Source organism: Carassius carassius, chromosome 50 (genome assembly GCF_963082965.1).
Source record: "Carassius carassius chromosome 50, fCarCar2.1, whole genome shotgun sequence".
Lineage (NCBI taxonomy): Eukaryota > Metazoa > Chordata > Actinopteri > Cypriniformes > Cyprinidae > Carassius > Carassius carassius.
In genome coordinates this window covers 8,293,094-8,320,196 of record NC_081804.1, presented here as the reverse complement: position 1 = coordinate 8,320,196, position 27,103 = coordinate 8,293,094, and the positions used below count along the sequence as shown (strand labels likewise).

The following is a 27,103-nucleotide window of genomic DNA, read 5'->3' as shown; positions in this document are numbered from 1 at the left end:
TTTACTGTAAATCACTGCGGTTAAATGTAGAGAAATAAATACCTTATTTTGGATGTCCTCTTGATACAACAAATCCCTCCCCCGTCATCTCTTCCCACATTCAAAACTCAACGAAAATTTGATTAATTTCAGTTTATGAAAATGTTCATGCATTCTGATTCATGAGATTGCAATCAATTTGTCCCTTATTTAGTTGTTCTCATTTTTTTGTATTTCTAATATATTATTTTCTTCTAGTATAATTGTATTGTTTGCAACATTGTTCCAAGCATAATCTGAGTGGAAATACAGTACTGATACAATGCAAACAAAAAAAATAAATTCACATCAGAACAGGTGGAAATAAACTCATCTTTGTGATTATTTTTTTAAATAATTTTTACCATCTCGTCTGTGTGCTTTGTGTTTTGAATTGAGCTAAACTTCACTACCGTTCAAACTTAATCTTCTCTTGAGGTATTGTCCGAGGAGACTATTATTTATAATCTTCTTTTGCAAGTCACATGAGGGTACATATGATGTCTTTTGAGAGATTTCCGTGCTCAATTTGTCTGCGTGTGCATGTGAAGATGTGTCATAGCAGAGCTTTTCACTCTGTATTTTGAAACATCCATGGAGGGCCTTCCAAGTGTTCATTCTCATTATGAAATATCCTTTTTTCCCCTTTTTTATATAATATAGTTGGGTGCGTATGTGCTCTCTCAAACCTTTCTATATTTCATATGGTACAAGTTATGATATATATATATATATATATATATATATATATATATATATATATATATATATATATATATATATATATATAGTAATATGCATGTATGTAAACAGTATATGTATGAATGATGGACCAAATAAAGAGTAGTTTTGTTTGTAATGGTTGCTTTGATAACCTAAAGTTCCTTAACAAGAAAAATGGAATAATCATTCCTTACAATAAAAGCTGCATAGCCTGTTTTACTTTGTTAAATGCTACATACTGCTAACAATGGCAGTTTAATTCTAGCCTGAGAGGTTCACAGCATTTTTTGTTTTGCTGTGGTAATCTAAATCTAAGACAACAATTATTGACTTTGATGCTAAGTTCAAAACTGACACACATTTTTGCCTTTCAGGTATTTCTTTCACATGTCAATCATTCACGCATCACTTCCTGTAATGAATGACAGCGGTTATTGAATGTGCACCTTTGAAATGAACTTTCTTGAATTGCTGTCTCCTTGTGAGACGTAAGTACTTAAAGGACTTTTTGAATGACATGTATTGGACAAAACTGTGCTCAGTTAACTGTACGCTTGTGTAATGAGTCTGTGTTGGCTCTGCACCTATTATAAACACTGGTTTATCGTCACAAAACCCCTGCTTTTATTTTATACAGATAAACAGGACAATAAATAATGGCAAACATTAGATCTACATTTGTACAGTACAGCAGTTCCTGCGATTCCAAGAATAATCCTGAAGGTTTTGTTGAATGTCATTCTCAGCATGTCGCCTGATTCAACACAGCCGCTGTTTGTCCCACATCGGCACACTGTTCATCTCTGCTCGTCCAGCTGTTCTTGAATCTCTTCCAAACCCGTCAGAGCTGTTGTTTATTTGAAATGGTTCAATTCTATTCAGATTAATGGCGATTTATCATCTGTCCCCCTCCTCCTCCTCTTCTTTGACTTTAATCACAGAACTCACTGCTGCCAGCATGAAAACCAGACCCTTTTATATGACTTCTGATAGATTTGCCTAATTTTAAAGGGCTAATTATTAATCAGCAAACAAATGGCTCTAATTTAGAGCATAAACAGATGACTTTTATTCCATTTTAATTTGATGTTTTGACGATTTAAAATTTGTAGAGATGGAACATAAAACAGGAAATGTATCTGCAAATTCGGAGGGAGCTGACATATTAGGGCTTTTCCAAATGTCATAATTCATCTCTTTAACTCAACGTATTTGAGAATGAAGTGGGAGGGCGGTTCTTTCCCTTTTCTTCCCATTTTAAAACATCACATTTAAGGCTCAGCTCTTAAATCCTCTTCATACACCACAGAATCCCTGAACTCGGTGACTCTGCTGCATTGCGTTGGATGGATGCCCTGCCCAAACTTAAGAAACTCTGTTGGTTATGATGCTGAGCTCATGCTGGAGTAAAATCTACAGTTTCTGGCATGTTTTAAGTGAGTATGACTTTGTTTTATAAGTTGTTTGTTCTGCATCGGCAAGAAATTGTAAAGTTTGATTTTGACGTTCTAACTGATATAATGATATAATTAATAAATTACCCAACAAATTGAGATTAAATGCTGCAACAGCATTCAAAAACACATTTGGGTGCTCCACCTGATAATTTTGCTATCAGTTGCAATGGAGAAATCATATGTACTGAGTGAGTTTAATCAATGACAAAATGATAATTTGATCCTAAAAGGTCCCTTGTGACAAAATATATATATATATGTGTATAAAGAAGAACAAAAAAAACTTCACCAGAAACGTCAACAGCAAAGTATGTTTAGAAGACTGTGCATTTAGTTTAATTGGAGCAGTCTCAGTGAAATCACTTTAGTCTTCCTCTTTACTGTGAACAAACAGGGCATGCATACACGCATCAGCTCCTCAGACAAAAAACAGTGCGTTGCATGCACTTTTTGATTCCCACAACTTAAATACTGTACATGATGTTTTCTGGTTATACAAATTGATTCCTTGAGTAAAAGTTGATAGCAAATTGTTCCGATGAAAACAGAAGTGATTTGCTCATAGTTGCTTAATGCAGATATGCCTAAATGTTGTACAATAAATAATTCTCAAGACCCCATTAAATCAAAATTAGAGTTTTGTGATATTTAGTCCATGCTTGTTAGCTATGAGGAATTCTGTATGCAAAACGTAAAAAAAAAAATCTGGTTAAACTCATCCTGCACTACACAGATTTTTGTCCAATCAGATGCTCAATAGAGTCAGAATGCCCCACCCCCTACATACCACCTGCAACTGACTAGCAAATTATGGTTCAAGTTTATGATGTAACTACAGCTAGACTCATTTCTTTACTCTCTTAAAATATTTCCTGTTTAAAAAGGCATATTGAAAGCCTCATACTTTTTTATTTTTAAATAGCCAATAGATTTAAGGTACATTTAAGCCAAGAATTATAATATTTTACCTACTTGTTTCTAGAGATCATCTGAGTTTAATGTAGTGCAGGATGAGTCATCAATATTTAACAATGTATATTTTGAATATATATTTACCCACAAAACTCTAATTCTATTGGTATTACATTAGTCAGCACGCAGTGGACAGTCTGTGCATTGGTTAATCCGTTATAATTTGATAAACTGCACCTTAGCTATTCTCCATGTGTATGAGTGAGGCAATTAGAGAGTGAGGTGGTCATAACACTAGACTGGTATAATTTACATGCGTTCCTCTCTTATGAAGAGAGAACATTCTAGAAATCAATAGAGGCGAAATCTTGTCTGTCACACAAGTGACTCGCAAACAGGCGCGTTATCCGAGTCCTGGCTGTGCATTGAACTCAATCCGGTGTCCGAATCATCATCATTGGTGCATGTTTTGGACAGTCCCCTCGCCTGCTCTACCCAAACATTGTCTATGGACGGCAGTTGTTCAGATTCTCCAATGTCTTTGCTGTCATCCGCCTGTTTCACGTCCAACTCGTCTAAGCTGTGAACCTTTTCGAGCAATTCCCTCAACTCCTTTTCCTTCGCGTCCAAAAGCTCCTGACTCATATCTAAGTCGCTCTTCACCGTCTCCAGATCGGTGTTCAAGCGCAGTCCGATGTATAAACTCGTATCCAGTTGTGTTTTGATCCTCTCCTCCTCTAATTGGAGTCCATTGTCTGTTAGGAGGTCCGGAACAACTGGGTCCGGCTCCTCGGTAACCGAAGTCACCTTGAAAGCCGTTTGTTCTCCAGTGCTCTCCGCGTCTTTGTTGGAAAGTTGCTCCTGTCGTCGTCTCATCCACCTGTGGTTGAGCTCTTCTTGAATTTCACCTGTAAGTATCTCCATCAGAGCCTCCCTCTCGACTAGTTCCTCCTGAAGTTGAATGACTTGGTCGCAGCGCGCCGCGTATTCCTCAAACTGCGCAAAGGACGCGTCCGGGTGCGCGCTGGAATCTGCATCCAAGCCTTGGTCGAGCAAATAAGTGTCTTGCACGTAGTTTACGCCGTGTATTTTCATTCTGTCAAAGTGAACTTTTGATTCACACCTTTCGATTTCATTATCCAGCTCTTTTATTCGCTGTATCTGCTGTCGGATTGTATGATCCTGCGAAACTATGAGATGTACGAGCGTTTCCATTTTCTCCGCCGATGATTTGTCTCTCGAAGCCTCCTCTTTCTTCCTATTCATTTTGTCCAACTTTCTAAAAGCTTTCCGCACAATCCTCCGCTGTTTTTCCTGAGAAATCTGCATGGTGGCTCTGGTAGGGCAAGGGCTCTCTTTGCTGAGCACGACCCGCGCCTCGGCGCTCCTCGGCCCGCTGTTGGGCAGCGACGCGTCGCTCCTGACCAGGACGAAGCGCACGTTCTCCTGCTCGTCTCCCCAGGCGCTCCACAGCCGCAGGATTTTGGTTTTATTCGGCAGAATGCGCTCAAAACCTCTCCATTTCTCCACGATACAGTACGACTGCGGAGTACCGGTGAGCATCGCGCCTTTCTGGAAGTTCTGGTCCTCCAGCAGCACTTTCACTACGTCCGCGCAGGTGGTGCGTCTGGACAGCCCGGACACCAGTTTCTCTTCCCGGCATACCCACACCGAGATTTTGCTCTCCTCTTGTTCCATGATCATTTACATCGAAGTCCCCGGAACCAGTTTTACTTTCCACTCTGACATTCAGAAATTGTTACACGCGGTAAAACTAGAGAGATTCGCCCCGCGCGCTCGTCAACCAGTTGTGTTTGTCTCTGAACTACAGCAGCGTGGTTCTGAGCACCCAGGCACCACCCCATCGAGTCCCAACATCACATGACGTTAAACTCCAACCTTACTCTTAACAGATAATAATGCACTCAGATGAGCATAAACACATGCTGTGAAAATACGGGATAGTTGTCACTTTTTCATTCCATTTACGCCATGAGTTTTTTAAAGCAAAAATGCATCTGAACATTTCCGACATTATTGCGCAGGGGAAAAATAAATTTCACAGAACAAACGTTGACCAGCAACGGGGCTTGTTGTTACAGAACTGAATATGGTAAAGTTGTCGCAATGGAACCTGCCATTAAACTGCCCACATGTGTTTCAGCACAATGTAAACACACAAAACAGCCATGAATCACAAACTAATTTTTAAAACTAACACAAAAATAGTGCATTGGCTGAATTTCATCAACCCCTGGGCATTGCGAGTTCACAAAAAGTACAAGTACAATAAAAAGTACAAATAATAACTTCATAAAAATGTAAAAAATAAAATATTCATTTAAAAAATAAATGAAAAATACAAGATTCTATAGGCTATAAAAGTTGAAATTGTATTAGTTTACCTGCATGTATAATTAATAAAATTCAGAGAACAAGTTAATAATTACATTACAAAATTTACAAATAAAAATAAATAAATATAACCCTTGACATTTTATTAGTTTACACACACGAATCAAGCAGCATCAGAGAATGAAAAGCTAATAATTATATCAAAATATCAAATTAAAATAAATGATAAGAAAACAAAATAAAAAGCTTGCAAACGGTTACATATTTTCTTAGTTTACCTGCATGTAATTAACCAACGGAGAACTGTGAACACTGACAGTGGCGCCCCCGTAAAATGTTAACAGGGGTGGCCAAATGAGGCCACAGTAAATTTTGGGGGTGGCACATTAAAATAAAGAAAAAAATTAAGGGTTTGCAATATAGACAAAAAGTTATATCTCTGTGAGTTCTAGGATTTTATCGATAACGATAATTACACTATTTTGCTGAGTGTTATTGTGCTGATATCTTATTTTTAATTGTGCTGACACCTGATTTTTTTTTTTTTACCTTTACACCATTGTTTCTAAAAGTGTGCACCATATTTTAGGTCAAATACTTGCATTTGGGCTGTTACCAAGCAAATGCAATCAGTATCAACAAAATTGATCTTTGCAATGCAGATAAAACAGAAGCTGCATCTGAAGTGCCATTTAGATGTTTTTACACACTGTTTAATGCAGCTCCGTGGAACATGGAATACTTTAACCTGCAGTTACAAATTAATAAATAATGTTTTGATATTTTAAAGATAAAACATTGAAAACTGATGTTTGAAATTATTTAAAAAATGAAAACGTTCCATTAAATGTGAAATTAAAACCGCCAATAGGTGGCAGCAAATCACTGTTAATAAGTGAGTCATTGCGATTGAATTAATCAGCAAACAATCAGAGTTTATACATGGGGGCGCCCCTGAACACTGAATGTGTTGTGAAATATTAACTTAAAATTTCATGAGGTTTTTTAAAGTAAATATTCAGGTCAAAAAGGTTTGGCTGACAAAAACGTTTGGGAACCTTGTAATTAGCATGCATAAATATGTAACATTTAAAACAAATGACAACTTGTCCCAAGGAGAAAATTACATAATATAAAAAAAAATACCGTTGTCCTAGAAACACAGTTCAGCAAATATATATAAAACAATATAAAACCTGTTATCTTTGTTAATTTTATTGGTCTTACTAGTTGTGTAAATTGCTAGTAGCCTACATCTATTCATGACGTACATTTGATCAAATATGATATTCACTGTAGGCCTGTATAATGTTAAGCCTGTAAAGTAGTTCACTAGAGGGAGGTTTATTATTGTAAGTCTGAAAAAGGTCAGTGACTATAGCGTAACCAGCTGTGCATAACTGGATGTTCAGATTTCCCATCGGTAAGTGCAGATTTAAGATGTAATATCTCCGGATGAGTGAGGGCAAAAGACAACTGTCCTGGTGAAATAAACCGTCAGGATTATATTGAGATATAATCTATATTATGTGCTAATATAGAGCTGTCAACATATAGTACTACTGATAATAATAATAATTATTATTATTATATATATATTATAATAATCTGTGTGTGTGTGTGTGTGTGTGTGTACACACGTGATACACGTTAATATTTATAATCACAATAATTAAATATTACTGTTAAATTTAATCACGAGCAAATTGAAAATGAATGAAAAAATTAAACCGTGTTAATTACAATGTGATGTCTTAATTCACTTGCAGCATTCTACGTAAATCATTTATTTATTTATTTATTTTACAGTTTACTTTTAACTAATATATTATTGGCCATTTATGAGTTATCGACCAAATCATTGTCAATATTTGTGTTCTTTAGCATATTTCAATGTTCAGTGAAATATGACAGTATATGATAATATATAGATAGTAATAATAATAATAATGTGATTATATTCATAATTTTATAATTATTTTCATCATTAAATGTATAATTATTATAAATAATAATTGTAACATTTTATGTAAGTATAATAATATTTATTTAATATGTATTGAACTTTATTTTGTAAAAAGGAATAAAGTATTCGTGGAAAAGGTAGCACGTTGAAGAAAACAGGGACGTGTAGCGTGTCATTATTTACAATGTACTGCCACCTAGTGATTGTAGAAAGCCTTACTTATGTTTTTTTTTTTTTATCCCCCAGACTCCATCAAAACAAGCCAATGTCATTCATACTGGTGGTGATATATTTGTTTCTCAAAAACAACAAGCATGCTACTGATAATTTAGTGCAGGAGAGAATATAGAAAAGCAAAGCAAAACAGTTTGCAGTGCAAACACTAAAAGTTTATTTTTTCATCCCCTCAAGGAAAATATACACAACGGAAAAAACAATTATTTTGACATGAGTGCACCTATTTAAAAAAAGGCTACCAGACTGAACGTTTCAGTGCTCTCCAGATAAAAGATTCTGAAAAAACAAACAACAACTGCGTCATACATTAGTGTTCTATTTTAATGCTCATTTTACTAACAGATACTCTGCAAATCATGTAAAACATGGCTGACAAAAAAAACAAAAACAAAACAAGACTGAATTAAATAAGACTGAGATCAACAGTTTGATTCAGATTGAGGATTAATTTTACCCAGAGTAATGACGGCTCTTTAAGCACGTGAACTGTCACTCATTAGTCTGTTTGTCTTTGTAATTAAAGTCACTTCACTTGATGCCTTTGTACATGAAATACTTTCCGCTATATACATGACACCATAACGAACTGCTTCTTATTACAGATAAGAAATTCCTGATCTGTCATTTGATTCCTACTAAAATTAATTTATCCTTCAAACATAACATTTTTCTATCAGATTTAATTTTAATATATTTTTTTTTAAATGTCAAAGGCATTATGGTGATAGAATCCAAATCTGACTCAATTTTTTTTTTGGTGTCAAAAAAATTTCTGAGCTGGAATAACACAAAAGGCACTTTCAATACCTTTCACTTGGCATGAATAGAAGTTATAGAATGCGTTTATTTGGTGTAAGAGAGAAAGATGACACATAACTTTGCTTAGACTGGCTTGACAAAAATGTGGGACCAAATACATACTTTAAGTGAGGTTATACAGCCTGCTTTTACTCACAGACGAAGTCTGCGATGATAAACACTAAGGCACGATATGCTTTGGTGATTTTGCTATATAAATTCCTTTTCTTGTGTAGCCTGTTCTTATATGATATGTTAATGAGAAGAAAAATGTAATTTTTGCGCCAGTAGCGCCATCTAATGGAATTTCAAAAACAAATATTTGTTTTCAGAACAGCTTTCTGAACACGTCATTGATGGAACAGGAAACCCCACCCCCAACTCACACCATTGGTCGAGGCGGGTCGTTCAATACAAATGAGGGAATTTTTATGGCGCAAGAGAGAATCGTAATCGTTTTCGCGAAAATTAAGCGACGAACGGCTTTACTCACAGTCTGTATCTGGGATTTGATTTTAAACAGAAAATTACATCACAGAAGCTTTAAATGCAAAGAAAATTCATAAATAAACAACTTAAAAGTTGAATTTTGTTGTTGTTTTTAAAGTTTCTATTAAGAAAATGATCGGTTTCTTAGTGTTTTCGTATATATAACTGTAGGTCACACTGGAACAGCCCATGTGCAGAGTAAGGCAGGTAGTTCCACATAAATAATACAGTACCTTTTTATGCTCTTTCATTAACATTAAATCCACTAAAGGTCAAAAAATACCAGGGGCGAAGAAATGTAGTGTGAGAATAAAAGGTTGAACAACAGAAAAAAGCTTCCATGTACTATGACAATACGATTTTATATAAGCAATGTTCTTTCAAAAACACAATGTTGGTTTAAAACATCAACCAAGTTAAACAGACATCTGAACAAAGTAACAAAACCGTACCATTTCACCCATACAACAGGTTTAAGAAAAATAAACGCCAATACACAAGTGATAAACGAATTATAATGTAATTATTCATTGCAGACCTCACCCAAAACATGACAAAAGCCTTCTGGGTGGGACTGAAAGAGGCACATCCACTTAACATGAGGTCGTGAGTCATTCAAAGGCTTTTCTTAGTCCGGTCTTCAGCTGTGCAGCCTAAAAGCCTCAGTGAATTTAAAGTCTCCCCTGTTGAGGTTTTTCCACTCTCTGTGGGCAGCGAGTCGCTGGCTGTCTGCTCTTAGTTGTACTCGTGTGAGTCGAGGAGATTCAGTCTTTGACCAGTCTGTAGATGTGATGCTGAGCGCCGTGCTCACTGTTGGACACCTCGAACACACAGGCTATGCACAGTAGGGTCTCTTGAGTTTCTCTGTTCGTCACCACCTGCGGGAACGGTGCAGGAATCGATGCTTTTAGTAATCAGCAGCACAAGAGCACATTTGAGGCTGAAGACATTCATATTTACACATGTGCATTTCCAAATGAGATGGGAATTGTGGGACCTACCAGTAGGATGGTAAAGTTTTCTAGTACGCTGTTCATCATGTACTTCTCAGGCAGGTGCTTGAGCTTATGGATGAAGTTGATCATGTATTCACACATGGGAGACCGGTTGATCTTGTACACAAAACGTCCGTTCTCAAACCGCGCATACTCCGTCTACCAGAAGAGACAAAAAGTTAATTATTTAAATTAAAAATGTTATATTAATACTGTTTACTTTGTATAATAGCATGCATATTTAACATTTAATACAATTACAATATATTACACAAATAAAAATACAAAATTATATATTATAATGCATGTGTACAAATATATGTGTACATATACACATTTACATTATAATAATATTAATATTGTGTGGTAAATTCAAATTTTTTAAAATATAAAATTACATTTATATTATATTAAATAAAACATATAATGCTTAATATATTAATTGAACTTTAAAAATACATAGAGTTGTATATAAAAATACATATTAACCATTGAATCCATTACACTATTAAAGATAAAAAGATACTAGAAAAATGAAGTTTAAAAAATAAAGTATTTTAAATTATTTAAAATATTTATTTCACAAATATTGTTTTTTGTACTGTATATATGATTTTAAATTTTACATTACAATATATTACATATAAAATTAAATCGTATATTGTATTTTAAATGTTACATTGTGATGATTTTAAATATTACAATATCACAAATAAATTATTACATGAAGTTAAGTTAATGGAAAAGTAAATGTTAATAAAATTATACAGAAATTAAACAAATAAATAGTAATATAGTGTAAAACAAAATGTAGATATAGTAAATTTACTTTATTTTCAATATGACGACATTTTGATGTCTATGAACAACTTTTATACAGAAGCTTTATTTGATCTCCTCACCTCAACTTTTTCAACCACTTGTTTCCCGAAGGAACAGACCTTTGTTGAGCAGGTAATGGTCATGTTCTCTGAGCTCTCGTACTGACTGGTCACGCCGTAGAATGCGCCAGAATCCTCCAGGATGTTACAGTTGAGGTCGGCCTGTGGACACATCAGATAAAAGCTCAGTGACAATCAATAAACAGATGGAGAGAAAACATTTACAAAAGAAAATGTGTTGAATTCCACCCTAGGGTTTACAGTTGAGCAAATCTGTCAGATGTGAATAAATAAAAGGTGCTTTATGTCAACAGTAAATTCTTTGGTTACTTTAAGCTGTGAAGAGAGCCTCCTGTGATATCCATCAAGGCCACAGGCACCTGGAATCACTGGCGTCTTTTTGATTTAATTTAATTAAATTTTTTTTACAGTTGCATTTAATTAAACTTTTTTACAAGTTTATTTCAAAACAGAGTGCATCATTCGATTGGCCAGCACAGACCACCATCCAAAGCTAGTATCTGATGTGAACGTATAATAAGTGTTAACCTCCAGAGTGCGGTGTTTGAATGTGCTTTCTATAAGTCTGAACGGGATGTGGTGGTCTGGTCCGCTCATGCGCTTGCACCTGTCGCTCAGAGCGGCAGGTGTTCAAATAAAGGCTCCCTATCAAATCCAGCATCAGCAGTATTAAAGGACAGCGTGCGCTGTTTCACATTCAGACCACCCTGGATTAAATGCGCCACTGCTGGCTTTAACACAGCTCTTTGAGCAAACAGGAACGCGTTGAACCAGTTAAGCTGCCTCAATTCAAACTGATGCAGGTGACTAGTGCTCAACAGACTTTCGGTTTTTCAACAGCTGGTGCTAAAAATTTGAACAGTGCAACCTACATAATTCAATGATGAACTACCTTTAACTGAAAAACGAGTGTTTACTGTTGTCATTTTGCATTATTGATTCATTATTTTCCTAATTAATGCTGTACAGTTGCTTTGACACAATATGTATTGTTAAAAGCGCTATATAAATAAAGGTGACTTGACGACATAATGCTGGTATATGGCTGCTGCTTCGACGTTGGCCGATTTAAAGTGATAGAAGTTTATTTTTTAAATGTATTTTATGCACAGATTTTACCCAGATCAGCCATCATCAGTTAATTTCAAAATAAATATATAAAAAAAATGATAAATTCTAACAATTTGTATTGTTTGCGTGAGCACCACGGGTCAGCTATCCCATGACTCAGCTGCTCAAATGATGAAGACTCACCCAGAATTTGACCAGGAAGAAGGCATTCTGAGGTCCTTTTCCAAACAGCTCCTTCAGCCCACCCTTCTTCTCAGGAAATTTGTCGTAGATTTGACGTATGTCCACTGACTCCAGGAGCGCATCGCTGTACGAATGATTCGTCTGGCTGATGTGCACAAACAGATGCTTGTTGTACTGCAGAAAGAGATGGAATTTAATCAAGCCAACATTACTACTGGCTATAGAAAATGAACTAACATGCTTTTTTGCAAAACAATAGCTGCTTAAGAGGTTTGTTGCCCAAATGTTGTTTGTGTGAGAAATGAAGCGTTTCAGATTGCAGGTACGTTCAGAACCTCTTTCCCAAAGCTGAAAGTTTGGTGTGTGTACCTGGACGACTGTATTGAGAACGCAACTCGTTCTGTGTATGGCTACAAATGCAAGATTAATAGCCGCTGTCACGCCAGTCCAGAGGGACAAGCATTTCATAGAGATGCTGCCAACCTGATCGATTGCACAGGTCTGCTTTAACACGGACAGCAAAGTATGGATAGTAACCTGTAGGTCACGAGAAGTTCTTCCCGGGTCTCACTTTTAATCTACACATGCTGTTTTGTCTTCATTTTCTTGACTGTCAGATCAGTGCTTAAATAGGACATTTAGCATCACTCTGATGATTTGAAGACACTTAAAGATGCTGTATGTATGTTTTTGACTCTACTAAAGCATAAAAATACCATAATATGTTTGCAGATATTTAAGAAACATGCTAAGTTAACATACTTGTTTATCTGAAATCAAATCTATAGTCAGTTACTCTCCTTTGAAAATGTGCGTTTCGTCACGGAATGTCAGTCTCTGTTTTGGTTTGTGAAACCCGCCCACTGCCAGTTTACCCAATTTTATTTCAGCACCCTCGGCTGAAAGTTGGCAGAAAACACAGCGCATTTAATTTCATTAATTTTCATGTGCACTCGTTCCTGTTTGTGTCATCAATCTGGCAACCTGCATGTGCTCGAGTCTATAAATGTTTTTTATTATTTACTGTAATATTATTTATATATCAATTTAATAAATGTCCTTTGTCAATCAATTTAATAAACGAGGATTGCATTAGCAGCGCAAAAGGTCATGGGTTTAATTCCCAGGGAACACACATACTGACAAAAAAGCCTGAGTGCAAGTCGCTTTGGATAAAAGTGTCTGCTAAATGCATACATTTAAATACAAAATAGTATATTTATTTTCATAAATATAATATTTGAAAATAAATGTTACATATTATTTTATAATGTTTATGAGGTAATCAAAATTGCAGAGCTGCTGAAATGAGCTTGTTGTGTGTAAAACATGCAGCTCTTCAGCACTGAATCTGTGAAGCAGCTGTATTTTAGAGTAGCTGCTGAAGCAGGTCAAGGCTGCCCTTCTGTCGCTGTCTCTGCAGTGGTTCTGGGTACGTGCGCTGACTTACAGAATCTGGGTCCCGCTGATGCTCCAGGAAGGAGGAGAACTCCACCAGCCGTAGTTTAGATGTGCCGATGGAGCGCCCGTGCCACGCCGGCCCTGCGGCTGCCAGGGGTGAGGGGGACTCGTAAGCTACACACACAAACATAGCATTTCAAAACATGAGCCATGTATTAAAACAAGAAGATGAGAGCCATTAAGAGTAATTTAAACAGAATAAATATACTGTAATTCTTACACCACATAATGTACTTCTTACACTGAATGATACATGATAATATACATTTATTTATAAGGGGGGAAGTCGTGGCCTAATGGTTAGAGAGTTGGACTCCCAATCGAAAGGTTGTGGGTTCGAGTCCCGGGTCGGCAGGAATTGTGGGTGGCGGGAGTGCATGTACAGTTCTCTCTCCACCTTCAATACCACGACTTAGGTGCCCTTGAGCAAGGCATCGAACCCCCAACTGCTCCCCGGGTGCCGCAGCATAAATGGCTGCCCAGTGCTCTGGGTGTGTGCTCACAGTGTGTGTGTGTGTTCACTGCTCTGTGTGTGTGCACTTTGGATGGGTTAAATGCAGAGCACAAATTCCGAGTATGGGTCACCATACTTGGCTGAATGTCACTTCACTCATAATATGTTTAATGTTAATATAATAATAATATATTACAATGTTAATAAATATAAGAGTATAACAGCATTTATTTATATAATACAGAAAAAAAAAATCATTAATGCACGTCACATACATATATATATAGATAGATATATAGATAGCATTAATATAATTTTTATTGATTTATATTATATAAACAAAATTATAAATGAATAATATAGATATTAATTCAATATTTTTTTCCCCACCAAGTAATGCACTTCTTTTATTAATATGAAAGCATAACTTAAATTTATGTATATTATAAACAATTATTTTATAAATTATTAATATATTAATAAACTATTGATAAATTAATAAATGCATTAATAAACAAAAAGTAGCTGTTTTGATCCAATGCAAGCGAACCTAAGAGCCAGAATTATACTTTTAAAAATATGCAAAATCTAAGTAGGTATATGCAAACTTGCACATGCATTAAGTTGAAAGGCATCTGTTAGACATGAATATACACACCTGCGATGGCTGTGGTCGTCTGTGTGGGGTAATTCTGCTGTGCGAACAGCTTCACACTGAGGAACAGGTGATTATCACAAGGTGTCATTTTTAATGAAGAATTGGTTTGCACACATTTTATTATGTACAAATGCAACCATGTATATTTAAGTTAATCTAAGTTATATACACTTACTCTTGTGAGGAACCAGGCTGCCCTGTTGACAATTGCCAAATCTAGAAGAAAAGTAAAATGTATCGCAGTGTTATAGTGTAAAACAATACCAATGCATGGGTATATTCTTCTGCTTGTCCTTTAAATGGACACTAATGCTTTTAAAGTGGTCTGGGGCATCTCTTACCCCTGTCGCCCCAGGTAAGGAGGGGCGAGGGAGTCCCGCGAGCCCCAGCCGGCTGTGGATGGCCGTGGCTGAGACGATCTGCGCTGAAGACATGGCCGCCATCCTGTTGATTGCATCATTCTTCACGGTCTGGTCCTTCAACGACACACATCACAAAAGATTTAGCCCCTGCACTGTTACTGCTATAAAACCTCATTTATTTTGTTAGATGAAATAAAATCAAACCCTGGCTCGAGGGCAAAGGTTCTCGTCATTTCTTTAAATGAATTTGTCTCCTTAAGACGTGATGCCGTGAAAAATAAATAATGCCCATTTAAACTGCTCTGCCATGCTCCACTATACAACATGAATGGGAAAATAGTTTTGCCATTGACCTTTGAATCTCAAAATATTAAAAGTGAATTAACTAAAGAACTTCACCTTAACATTTACTTTCTATACAGCACTTAAATAGTTTGATGTAAGCACTGAGTACTGAATATAGCAGAGATAAACTGTACATGATGAACTCAAGTACAATAAGTACAAATGTAAGTACAATTCAGCACAGAGCTACGAGTCAGATAGTACGACATGTGAGTTACTTCCAATCTACAAACATTTTAGGCCACCAATATCCCTCAAATGTTGGCGTAACTAGAGAATGCACAGCACAGAAAGCATGTGGTTAGATTTGATTTTATGCACGATGCTGTTGTTTGCTTTTATCATCATCACTGTTAGTTATTAGTTGTGTGGTGATTAATATCTCATTTACTTTCATGTTTGTTGATAAACTTATGTATATAAATATGCCTTGTCTGAAGAACGTTAGCTCTGTTTTTGTAAGAAGTGCTGTATAACTGCAAGCAGTCAGCTACAGCACATGACTGTCTGATAAATGTGTTGCATTGTGGTCTAGCATGCTGGAGCGCATATACTTAAAGAAGAACCAAACTGCCAAATAAAATGAGTAACCAATCATATTCCCCCTCTTTCTCCCTTGGCAAAAGCACCACAGTAAAAGAAAAAAAAGAATCTGGGTTTTGTCAGTTCACTGTTTAACCACGAGATGCCACAGCTGCTCAAAAGCATGATCCTTTGACATCCTCAGGTCAACATCAGCATCAACACATCACTATGCATTATGTTGTATAGTACAAGGATAATTTTGAATTATTGTTATTTTAATACAACATATATTGGTTTAAAAAACAAAAAAAAAAAAAAAAAAATATATATATATATATATATATATATATGTGTGTGTGTGTGTGTGTGTGTGTGTGTGTGTGTGTGTGTGTAATGTCAGAAAGATAAAAAAAAGTAATACTTTTATTAACAAAAGCATTTTAAATAGTTTAAAAGTGACAGTAGAGACATTTAAGTCTTTATAATGTTACAAAAGCTTTCCATTTCAAATAAATGATGTTCTTTTGGACTTTCTAGAATAGAAGAATCCCAAAGAAAATTTTTCATGGCTTACACAACATTGATAATACTAAGAAATATTTCATGATCACCAAATCAGGTTATCAGAATGATTCCTGAAGGATCATGTGACACTGAGGAGTGGAGTAAAGATGCTGAAAATTCAGCTTTGCATCACAGGAATACAATTCATTTTAAAATGTATTTAAATAGAAAGGAAGTATTTCAAATTATAACAATATTTCACAATATAACTGTTCTACTGTATTTTTTACTGTTTTATGTACCCCCTTTGAGCATAAGAGTCTGGAAATGTTGCACATGGATAGATACTCACATACTGAATAAGGTCTGCTTTTGACTTTCACACTGCATTTTAAGTTGTGTGACTGTCCTTGAACAACTTTACTCAAGTCAACCCGTGTATCACATTAAATATTTCCATGAGTTTCTAAAACAAACGAAACAGGAAGGAAACAGACAAACATGCTGAAGAAAAGAAGTTAGCCAGTTGCCTGCATACTAAGCAGTCACAAGTAGGAAATCTAGGTTACAGACAACCAAACAACAGGCCCTCGTGTACACACACACACACACACACACACACACACACACTGTTCAGTACAAATATGGCCTGAGAAACTACACACATACACCCACAGACTGTTTCAAACACAAGACTGGCATGTACCTTCAGCTTGGAGTGAAATTCTCTGGATTTCCTCCGGGCAAGAACCTGGATATGACTGGAGACCTGGTCACACACACACACACACAAAAGGAGCATTTTGTAACCATGGAGATGAAAGGCCCCCTGCCAATAGCCACAAAACATGCACTTTAATTACAAACAGAACATCCAACACAGCCTTTCACTTCACTTGTTCAGGAACAAGAAAGAAAGAAAGTGATTGGCTATTTAAATAGTTAAAAATTCAGTTTTCAAGTCAAACTTACTTTACGCTAAAATTGTAAAGATTTGCACTTAATTAAGAACACAAAGCAACAGGTGTCCAGTCAGTCAAGAACGCTTTGGTAACTAAGGAAGGCAGTAAGCCAGCGAGACAACGTTTGGATAGAGCCATAAACAAAGTCTGGCTCGTCACAATGTGAATTTATTGGAAATAGCCTCTATTATTTATTTCATGCTTAGAGTTTGAAGCAGCTCCACTAACCTGCTTTCTCGTCCGTGTCTTTCCCGTCCTGAGTTTGATGTATCTGGCTATTAATTCATTACGACCTGTAAGAGAAAATAAAGAAATGCATTATATAACCTTTGTTCAATTTTTTAAACAAATCATTTCAGTGACTTCCAACTTAAGTATTGAAGGTTACACCAATCCACCAGTAGTGACGACTATAAATATATCTTAAAGGGACTGTAAGTAGGAATTACTCCCATCTAGTGGTGAAATTTTGCATGCAAACTAATTTTGCTCTCCAGCGCCTCGCTTTTTCAAATGCGCGTTGCATCTAAGGCAGGCGATATGTACCAAAAAGCTTTGACAGGATGTCTTCTAATAGCACTTTGTTTTGGCGACGATGTTTTCTTCTCCTGTGGCTCGGCATATGTATGGTCCATAATAAGAATGCAATCCAGACTTTTAAACTTGCCGGTGCAGTTTCAAGCGCCTCTTACTGCTCTGCACCTGCGTTTCTGGCTCTGACCGAAAACGCGTTGTGGAAACGCGTTGGCTTAGTACTTTTTGTCCCTCTCTGCTATTATAGTTTTGCAAGATGGCGGAACTACATGGAAGCCTCCGTCGACCTACCCGTCCCATGTATATAAAGATAATAAATTCTTCATTTACGAGGATTAGTTTAAACATTGGCATAGGTATTTGTACACCATTGAGGGCATATTTATGAATACAAATATTGATTTTAGATAATAAAATACCTAAAAAGTTACTTATTGTCCCTTTAAATACACAGAACACATGAAGAGATAATTGAACTAGTGTATACACTGAATTTAAGAAGAGTTGAAAGATGGAGCTATGAAAAGTATTATGTGAATATGAACTACTGAGCTTATAATGAACTTATCATGAAGGTAAGCAGATGATTTCATTTTTGTGTGAACTAGTCCTTTAAGGACAATATCTGACCACCAGACAACAAGCAGCGTCAGGGTATTTACTCTAGCTAGCCTTTACCCAGTGTGCCTGCAGTGTAATCTCCTCCAACCCAGACCTGGGCCTCCTTATTCTTCCAAACACAAACACTCGCATACACACATACACACACACGCGCGCTCTGTACGCTCACAATGCGGGTATTCATGCACACTCTGGTCTCAGATCAAAGACACTCCAAACGGCCAGCTGTAAGCATGCTTACTGCTGCATAATTCGTTCTTTTCAGTCACTTGAAAACATGCTCAGCTGGACTTGGCAAACCTGCAAAACAACCTCCAGAGAGAAAGGGAACTTACAGGGACAGAGAAAGAGAGAGTGAGAGAGCCTGTCGATGAGTGCTGAGTTTTGAAATTCCCCCCTGTGGAGTTTGGTAGACAAATCAAAGCAGAATCAAAGAGACTAGCTCACTCTCATCAAGAGATAAGATAAACAACACTATCATCTCAGAATTACTGAATTACTCAACACTCCTTTACAAACAGTACAGTGATTGTATGAATTCATAAAATACTGTCTGAAAGCATATATAAAAGTGTGTGTGTTATTTTAACAAACTATTGTTAACATTAATTATTTTATATTAACAAAAATTAAGTGTACTCTATTTGCAAGTTAATTCAAGAAGGTTCTGAGTATTGTGCACAGATCTGAATGCCAAAGATGTTTTTACACATTTATGTACTTTTCAGATTTAGTCATCATGTTCGGTATAAATGAACATTTTATAGTCAAAAAAATAATTTACTGCATCTTATGAATAATACACAACAATACACTATTCATTTAAATTTGTATGTAATTTTTATATAAATGTTTAATCATATATTAAATACACATTATAGTAATATTATCATAGTATTACGAAATGTATTAATAACAATATTATATTAATGTAATAATAGTAATACATATTACATATATTATTAATACATCAATATTACATGAATTGCATATATTTGAAATATATTTGAAATTTGGTATGTATATATATATATATATATATATATAGTAATGTTTTATTATATATTATATTAATTATATGTAATTATATAATATTTAAATTATAATTAATTTATAAATTATAACATTTAAGTATATATTCACATTTTGTTTTTTATATTACTTATATTACTATTAGTCATGTAGTCCTATATATATATATATATATATATATATATATATATATATATATATATTAGGGGTGTAACGGTTCACAAAATTCACGGTTCGGTTCGATACAATACACTGGTGTCACGGTTCGGTACGTTTTAGATACAGCAAAATGATAAAATTGGCAGATAAATTTCCTTGATTTTTAAAAAATGTTTTATTTATTAAAACTAACAAAGTATGTTTTTTTTTTTTTTTTTACATTGAACAATGATGGAGCTATTCTTTACCCATCTTCTATGGTGTTTTCTTAGCAGAATACTGTATAAAACAAAAACAGCTCCTTATAAAAAAAAATGAAAATGTTATATTAGTTATGAACAAATACAAAGATGTAACTTTTTATATGGAACTCTATAACTCTTTATATTGAGTGTGTTTTTACTCAATTGGTTCTCTATAGGGCTTATGTTTTTTGGAACAAAGCAGGAATTACGGTCTGTCTGAAATGGGCTCGTAAAGGAATATTGTAACGGGGCTCAATTACATTAAGCATGTTCTTAAAACCTACGTTTTCCACTACAGAGTAAGGCGCTCGCTCACTCAGTACGCGCTGAAGGCTCGTTGCAAAATGGCTAATGCGTTTAACAGACCAGAAATAGAAGATCCTCCAATAACCAACAGGTCCAATAACCAACAGGTCAGGTCTGTCTAAATGCTGCGGGGATAGTTTTCATGCGTGTATGTTTCTCCTTTTTTCCGTCTTTTCCCAGATACTGACACGCTAAGGTGATGTCGGCGTAAATGAGTTGACATGTTTCAAGTATTCCCGCTGTTTTTTTGTTTTTGTTTTTTTTGTATTCCCGCTGGTGTACCCTAGATGCGACATATCGTTGTTTTTTTATCCACCACTCTCTTGCCATCACCATTATAGCTTACAGGGAATCCAAAGTGCACCCAAGCACCAGACCTGTTGGTTATTGGAGGATCTTCTATTTCTGGTCTGTTAAACGCATTGGCCATTTTGCAACGAGCCTTCTGCGTGTATTACTGAGTGAGCGAACGCCTGACTGAGTAGCCTAACATAAACATAATTAATTAGTCCAACGAACCGTTCGGTCCATAATGCGTACCGCCTCGTACCGAACGGTTCAATACGAATACGCGTATCGTTACACCCCTAATATATATATATATATATATATATATATATATATATATATATATATATATATAGGACTGCACAATGAATTTAATTTCAAATCGTATTTCCAAGAGATTGTGATGTCACAATTACGTTATCGTTCAAAGGTGCAGTTACAAAAAATAAGTCCACTAACATTATTCTACATGCTTAAAGTGTGCGTGTTTTTTTTCTTTCTATGTTATCTTAAGGTTTTTTCCCATTTTTTTTTTTATATTTATAATACCATGCATATTTGTACTTTTTTTTTTTTAAGAAGAAAGAAACCAAACTGATGTATAGTTGACATTTGAGGCTTAATGCTACAGAAAAGCAATACAAGTTTTTCATGAAGAGTGTATTCAGCTTGTTTGTTTTTTATAATAATATAGCATGCGGTTGCCAGTCAAACAATGGTATAAACCTATTCAAAACATACTATGTATTCATATGTATATCATAATATTATGAATTATTATGGATTATATAAAATAAATAACATATTATAATATAAATGGTTGACAATCCACCAATTACAGGACATCATGAATCTTCTGATGACTCAGCCATGTTCTCTTAGAAATGTGTTTTTTGTTGATGACTCACTCAACGACACATAATCATTAAAAGTGAGTTATGACAAAAAATGTAAAAAGCAAACACAGAAGCTGAATCTCTGACAAAGAACAGTACAAGATGTGGTTCAACTGATGCATTGAAATTAGCAGTAAAAAAAAACCCTGCAACTGACTGCATTCCTCTATAGTGACATTAAAAAGGTTTGATGTTATGCTGGTGGAGGGCAGGCCACAAAAGCCACTGAGGATGCAGTGGGTTAAAGGTCATAAAATTACAATATCAGCTTGATCAGCACAAAGCAATGCAGCTCTGAAGAACACCCACTGTTTGCAATTAAAAGCGAGCTGATAAATGGACCTCACACTGACGCAGGGTTAACCTCAGCGTGTCTTCAGAGGGGAAAGATGGCGCCAAAAATGGAGCTCGTCAGTCATTGTGTAATGACAGCTTTCTCTGTTGTCAGTCTCTTCCAACTTACTTAATGAAAGCATGTGATTTATGCTGTGATATCCAAAGCTGAGTGCTTTTCTCAGGATTTCTGTCCCCGACAGGGACAATTCACCCAACAATGAGATTTCTGTCATAATTCACTCATTCTCATGTCAACAATCCTGTATGGATTACATTTCAGTATGTTTCTTACACAATCAGAAAACTTGGACTATAGCGCATTTTTTTATTTAGTGGGTATAGTATTGATACATTAACTCATAATGTTTTTGTCCTTTTTTGACACATTAAAACATTGAATGCAGACTACAACATTTTTCTTTTGTCCTGTAGGAAAATAAAAGTTGGTTTGGAATGACATGAGGATGAGTAAGTGATGACGAAGTTTCATTTTGGGGTGAACTGTGCCTTTAAGGTGTGATAATACAGAAAGATAGCTAAAGCTGCAGCTTTAAGTCATAGCTAGTATGAGCTGCTCATGGCTTTCTGGCCAACACTTCTTTGCTTTGATTTCAGATAACAGTCTCCATTCTGCATGATGAGTCTGTCTGAAGAGAGTTTAGACTGCATGGGCCATTCAAAAGGAAGGGTGACGTCAGAAGCTGAGACGCGTGGCTCACTCAGTCTTGCACTAGAGTTCATCATATGGCAATCATCTTGTCAGCTAAAATATCTCTCAGAAAAGAGATGTAATTTGATAAAACAATTTGGTTCACCTCACAAATCTTAGAAAAGCTTTGACCATTTCAAATGACCCACAAGTATCGGGGTGTTGGCCTCAGGGTGTGATGGTGACGGGCAGGACAGAAACCCCAAATCTTTGGGACAATGGCTGCCCTGCCAGGCCTGATGGATGACTCTGAGGTCTCGGGCTGCTATTAGAATCACAATGGCCTAAGCTAACAATACAAAGACTTTCTGCATGAGGTCCATGACTACGGAATGACGAGTCTAAACTCAGTGCCCAACCTGAAACTGCAATATTCATATCTGATTTCTATAATATATAATTGATAATTTATGCGTTGGTTTACATAATATTTTTAGCAACAGAATACAACAATAACAATGATTAGATGTAATTTGTCAATAATATCAAAAACACAATTATTATTATTCATGTCCAAGTTCAGGTGGACATTATAACAGTAAAAATAATAACAGCAAAGGCAATAATAATAATACAAATGAAAATAATAGTTGTAATTATAATACAAAATATTTAATAGTTATTTGTTATAATATAAACCTACATTTAATTTAATAAAAATAAATTAATAATATTACCATGTGTTATTAACATATACAATGTATTATGATAACTATTTAATAGTAAATGATTATGGTAAAATGTGTATTTATTAAATTAAGAAGAAATGTTCATGCGTAACAGAAAACAGAATTATGTGACTGATCAATTAACAACTATTTATCATAATATTTTTCAAGTAACATAAAATGTCCCAAAAACCTCATTGCAGCCATTTAAATTTAGAGAACTTTACTCAACTGCTAAGTTTAGAAAGAGCTAAAGTTAGATGCTTTACATCCTTACATAAGTGTCCCGAAAAGACTCCACCTTTCTGAATAACTTTGATCCAAATACACAGCTACATGTGCAGAAGTTTGAATATGATAAATCAAGGGATTCTGACTTGGCTGTCATGACTTTGTCCAGTCCTGCTAACAGACTTATCATCTACCTGCTCATTTATTGCACAAGCATGAACAGCGAGGAACGACAAAATGCCATATGGTTATGAGTAAAGGTCAGCCTCCGAAAGCAGATGGTGGTCTGAACCAATCCCCTCTCTGGGAGTCAGTCAGCTTAGACTGATACGATCTGCAGGCTCAATGCAGGTGTTTCCCTGAGAGCAGGACCAAGGGGTGCGGCCAACTTTTCCCCTGCCAGATAAAGCCATTCACACACACACACTTATGTGTACACACATGCCTGCTACCATCTGATTAGAGTTAGCCAGCTGTCCTCTGTGACGGGAACAGCCCGTAACACGATGACACCCCTCCGTCCGCAAGCCATTTTCTGAGGGAGGGTCTGAGAGGAAATTCAAGGCCAGATGGCAAAAGACCGTGACGGACAATCTTTTCTCTTCCAGTGGACACCCCCCACACCACTCACCCCGCCAAAACCGCTACGATTATTTAGAGAAACCAATTCTGAGAGGAAAGTCATGGACATGATCAGATGGACCAATACTTGACAAACTTGAGGACAATCTGGAAAGATTTTATATATATATATATATATATATATATATATAAAAATGTAAATTTATGCATTTAGCAGACGCTTTTATCCAAAGTGACTTACAGTGCGTTCAGGCTATCAATTTTTACCTATCATGTGTATATATATACACAGTTACATACATACATACATACACACACATATATATATATATATATATATATATATATATATATATATATATATATATATATATATATATTTATGTGTGTGTATATAGTGAGCCTGGTCATCACTAGAACTTTCAAGTCAAACTTTATACTGTACATAGAGTACATTTAAAAAATAAATAAAAAAAACCTACAGAAGTTGAACCAAGCACTGTAAAATGTAACAATGCAAGTTTAACTTTAACATTTTTACATAAAAAGAGAGGGAAAATAGACACATTTAATAATAATAATAATAATTATTATTATTATTATTAATATTGTAAAATTTAAAGTGAAAATGAAGTTAAAATATATTTTAATAATTAAATAAAAAATATTTTCTTATTACATGTTTCTGGTAAAAAATCTAAAAAAAAAAAAAATAATAATAATAATAAAAAAATAAATAAAATAAAATAAAATAAAATAAAAAAATAACATAAAATAAAATAAAATAAAGTACTTTCCTATTTGGATGACACCATCTACTCAAGTTTCTACCAAAGGCGGCCACAGTTAAAAAGTCCTGCCCTAAATTTATTGCCTTTAAATACTTCACATTATGAATCTAAAATGAGTTCTGAATTTGTTTCACAGTCAAACAGAAGAAAGCAAGGAACTGAGGAACCACAAGTACTGCTAGTCTTGAGTCAGTAAACCACTCACTGTAGTATGCTTGATGTTAAAAGCCCTGAAAGTGTGTACACATACGAAAGTCCGCTACTGAAAGAGCTCTAGAACACTGAAAGCATCTCCTCCTCTGATAGAAAAGTATCTGGAAACACAGAGTGAAAGGACTCAGTTTGGAGCTGTTTTCTTTAATGGGAGCAATTAAGCATGCTTCCTGTGTGTGCGCAAGGGAGAGTGAGTGTGTGTATGTGTGTGTGTTTGTGTAGACATGCAAGTGTGCTTGTCTGACTGTGTCCTAACATGGTGCGCTGGCTGGAAACATCACACCAGCCTGCTGGAAATCACACATGGAAAATCCAAACAACCTCAAATGACCTCTCGCTCACTCCCTCTCAAACTTGTCTTGCTTTCTCCCTCATTTAGTTCTGCTTGATAAAGTTACTGTGTGCAAACCTCATGAAAGGAGAGCTAAAAATGAAATCTGTTTGTCTGGCAGGGTAAACTTGACAACCAAATGATTTTTAGATTGAAGAGAGAAACTTGTATAACAAAGGCACACTGACTGAGCTAATGTGTATTTAAATGTAATGATCACCCAAAATAAGATGTATGGTTTCAATTATACTATTTTTAATGAGCTTGAGCTTTTGGAGTTGAAGTCTTGTTCACATGCAACTTTTCCCACCATCGCTGTATACAGTTGTACAGTAACTTCCACTAAAAAACCTAATAAGGAAGCATGATTAATCAAAGTAAAACTGAAATCGCGATATGGCTAAGTACGACTGTCAGATCACAAAGGCAATATAATTAAATAAATCTCAGAGTAAACAAATGTTTCAGAGTGAAGCATAGCCCTGAGTTCATTTAAACACAACACACTCATGATAATAGTGGTTTAGAGTGGCTAGTTTTCCAGTAAATCCTGCTAAAATTAAATTATTATATATTATTATATTATTATAATATATATATATATATATATATATATATATTATTATATATATATAAAATAAATATACAGATCAAATAAAAATATCCACCATCTTTAAAATAACTTTCCTTTTAAGATTACATCACAGAGGCTGTTCAAGTTTAAAAATAAATAAATAAATAATACACTTTTTTCAACTGCAATTTAAAATTGTAATTAGGGCTGAAACGATTATCAACAACGTCAACAATAAAAAAAACTGTTTACAAATCTTTTGCTGTCGAGTAGTCATTTGATTTCATATGGCCTAATGTAAGAACCTGTAATAATGCGGAGAGATTATGTTATAAAATAAAAAATAAAACGTCTTGTCACTTACCTTTTTTTGTTTCCTGTCCATATGACTTACAAAAGGAGATGTTAGGCAGAATGATATATCATTCAGTTAATTTTTAATATAGCTAATTAAATAGTGATTAAGAGTTTCTCTGTCATCTTATTTTGTGAGCCAAATATATTTATATGTATAAATTAATTGTATAATTTTAATTCCATAATATGACTTTCAAAAGCTGAAGTGATTACTGTTTTTTAGAATGTGTATAACAAAATATTTTAACAATATTTTAAAAGCTGAATAATCAATAAATGTCTACCAATTAATCAGTAAAATAATCGATGATTCGTCGATTAATCATTCGAATAATCGTTAGATTAATCGTTTATCAAAATAGCCATTTGTTGCAGCCGTAATCGTAATCAAAATTTGAGATGTCATTCATGCATAAAATTACATAAAGTTAAGGGTTTTGAAAAGTAAGAGTGGTTACTGTCTTAACTGATAATAAATAAGTCAAAATATTTCAGAAGGCTTCAAAAATCATTCATGCTTCATGTACAGAAATCAGTAAAAAAAATAAAAAATAAAAATCAGTGCAAAAAATAATCAAAAACACTAATGAGGAACAATATTTTTTTTTTCACCCGCCACCAGACAACAATAACATTCATTATGCAGCTCAAGGACTCTCTGTAATATGACATCAGTGTCTGTTTCAATCACTCATCCGTCTCAAACAGTTAAGAGGTGTGAGGATGAAGCATGCTGTGTCCTGTCTCCTAACTGGCTCTCAGTGAGGTAACATCCAGGCCTCTCACATCTATCAAAGCCAAATGAGAAAATTAATGCACTTCAGACAGGACTTATGTCCATACGGTCTTCCGG

General features: G+C 35.1%; 2 protein-coding genes and 1 long non-coding RNA gene across 4 annotated transcripts in view; all 3 read right to left on the bottom strand.

Annotated features, from left to right (window-relative positions):
• Nucleotides 1-1,341: 1,341 nt before the first annotated feature.
• LOC132133795 (uncharacterized) lies at nucleotides 1,342-2,807 on the bottom strand. Its single transcript, XR_009429227.1, has 2 exons — nucleotides 1,534-2,807; nucleotides 1,342-1,495 (listed from the first exon to the last, which is right to left on the bottom strand). It is a non-coding gene; the product is annotated as an uncharacterized LOC132133795 (long non-coding RNA).
• A 29-nt stretch (nucleotides 2,808-2,836) lies between these two features.
• On the bottom strand, nucleotides 2,837-5,118 carry LOC132133793 (ras association domain-containing protein 10-like). Its single transcript, XM_059546764.1, has one exon. It carries the CDS (start codon nucleotides 4,812-4,814, stop codon nucleotides 3,486-3,488), a length of 1,329 nt encoding a protein of 442 aa, XP_059402747.1. The 5' UTR covers nucleotides 4,815-5,118; the 3' UTR covers nucleotides 2,837-3,485.
• A 2,680-nt stretch (nucleotides 5,119-7,798) lies between these two features.
• Nucleotides 7,799-27,103, bottom strand: part of LOC132133794 (transcriptional enhancer factor TEF-1-like) — a 36,226-nt gene continuing 16,921 nt past the window's right edge. For both annotated transcript variants that reach the window (XM_059546765.1, XM_059546766.1), the window contains exons 3-12: nucleotides 17,606-17,670; nucleotides 17,122-17,184; nucleotides 15,021-15,155; nucleotides 14,855-14,895; nucleotides 14,680-14,735; nucleotides 13,557-13,681; nucleotides 12,107-12,280; nucleotides 10,853-10,993; nucleotides 9,957-10,109; nucleotides 7,799-9,833 (exon numbers count right to left, since the gene is read on the bottom strand). In XM_059546765.1, the coding sequence (XP_059402748.1) occupies nucleotides 9,720-9,833; nucleotides 9,957-10,109; nucleotides 10,853-10,993; nucleotides 12,107-12,280; nucleotides 13,557-13,681; nucleotides 14,680-14,735; nucleotides 14,855-14,895; nucleotides 15,021-15,155; nucleotides 17,122-17,184; nucleotides 17,606-17,670 (1,067 nt within the window). In that variant the 3' untranslated portion in view covers nucleotides 7,799-9,719. The remainder of the gene's footprint in view (nucleotides 9,834-9,956; nucleotides 10,110-10,852; nucleotides 10,994-12,106; nucleotides 12,281-13,556; nucleotides 13,682-14,679; nucleotides 14,736-14,854; nucleotides 14,896-15,020; nucleotides 15,156-17,121; nucleotides 17,185-17,605; nucleotides 17,671-27,103) is intronic.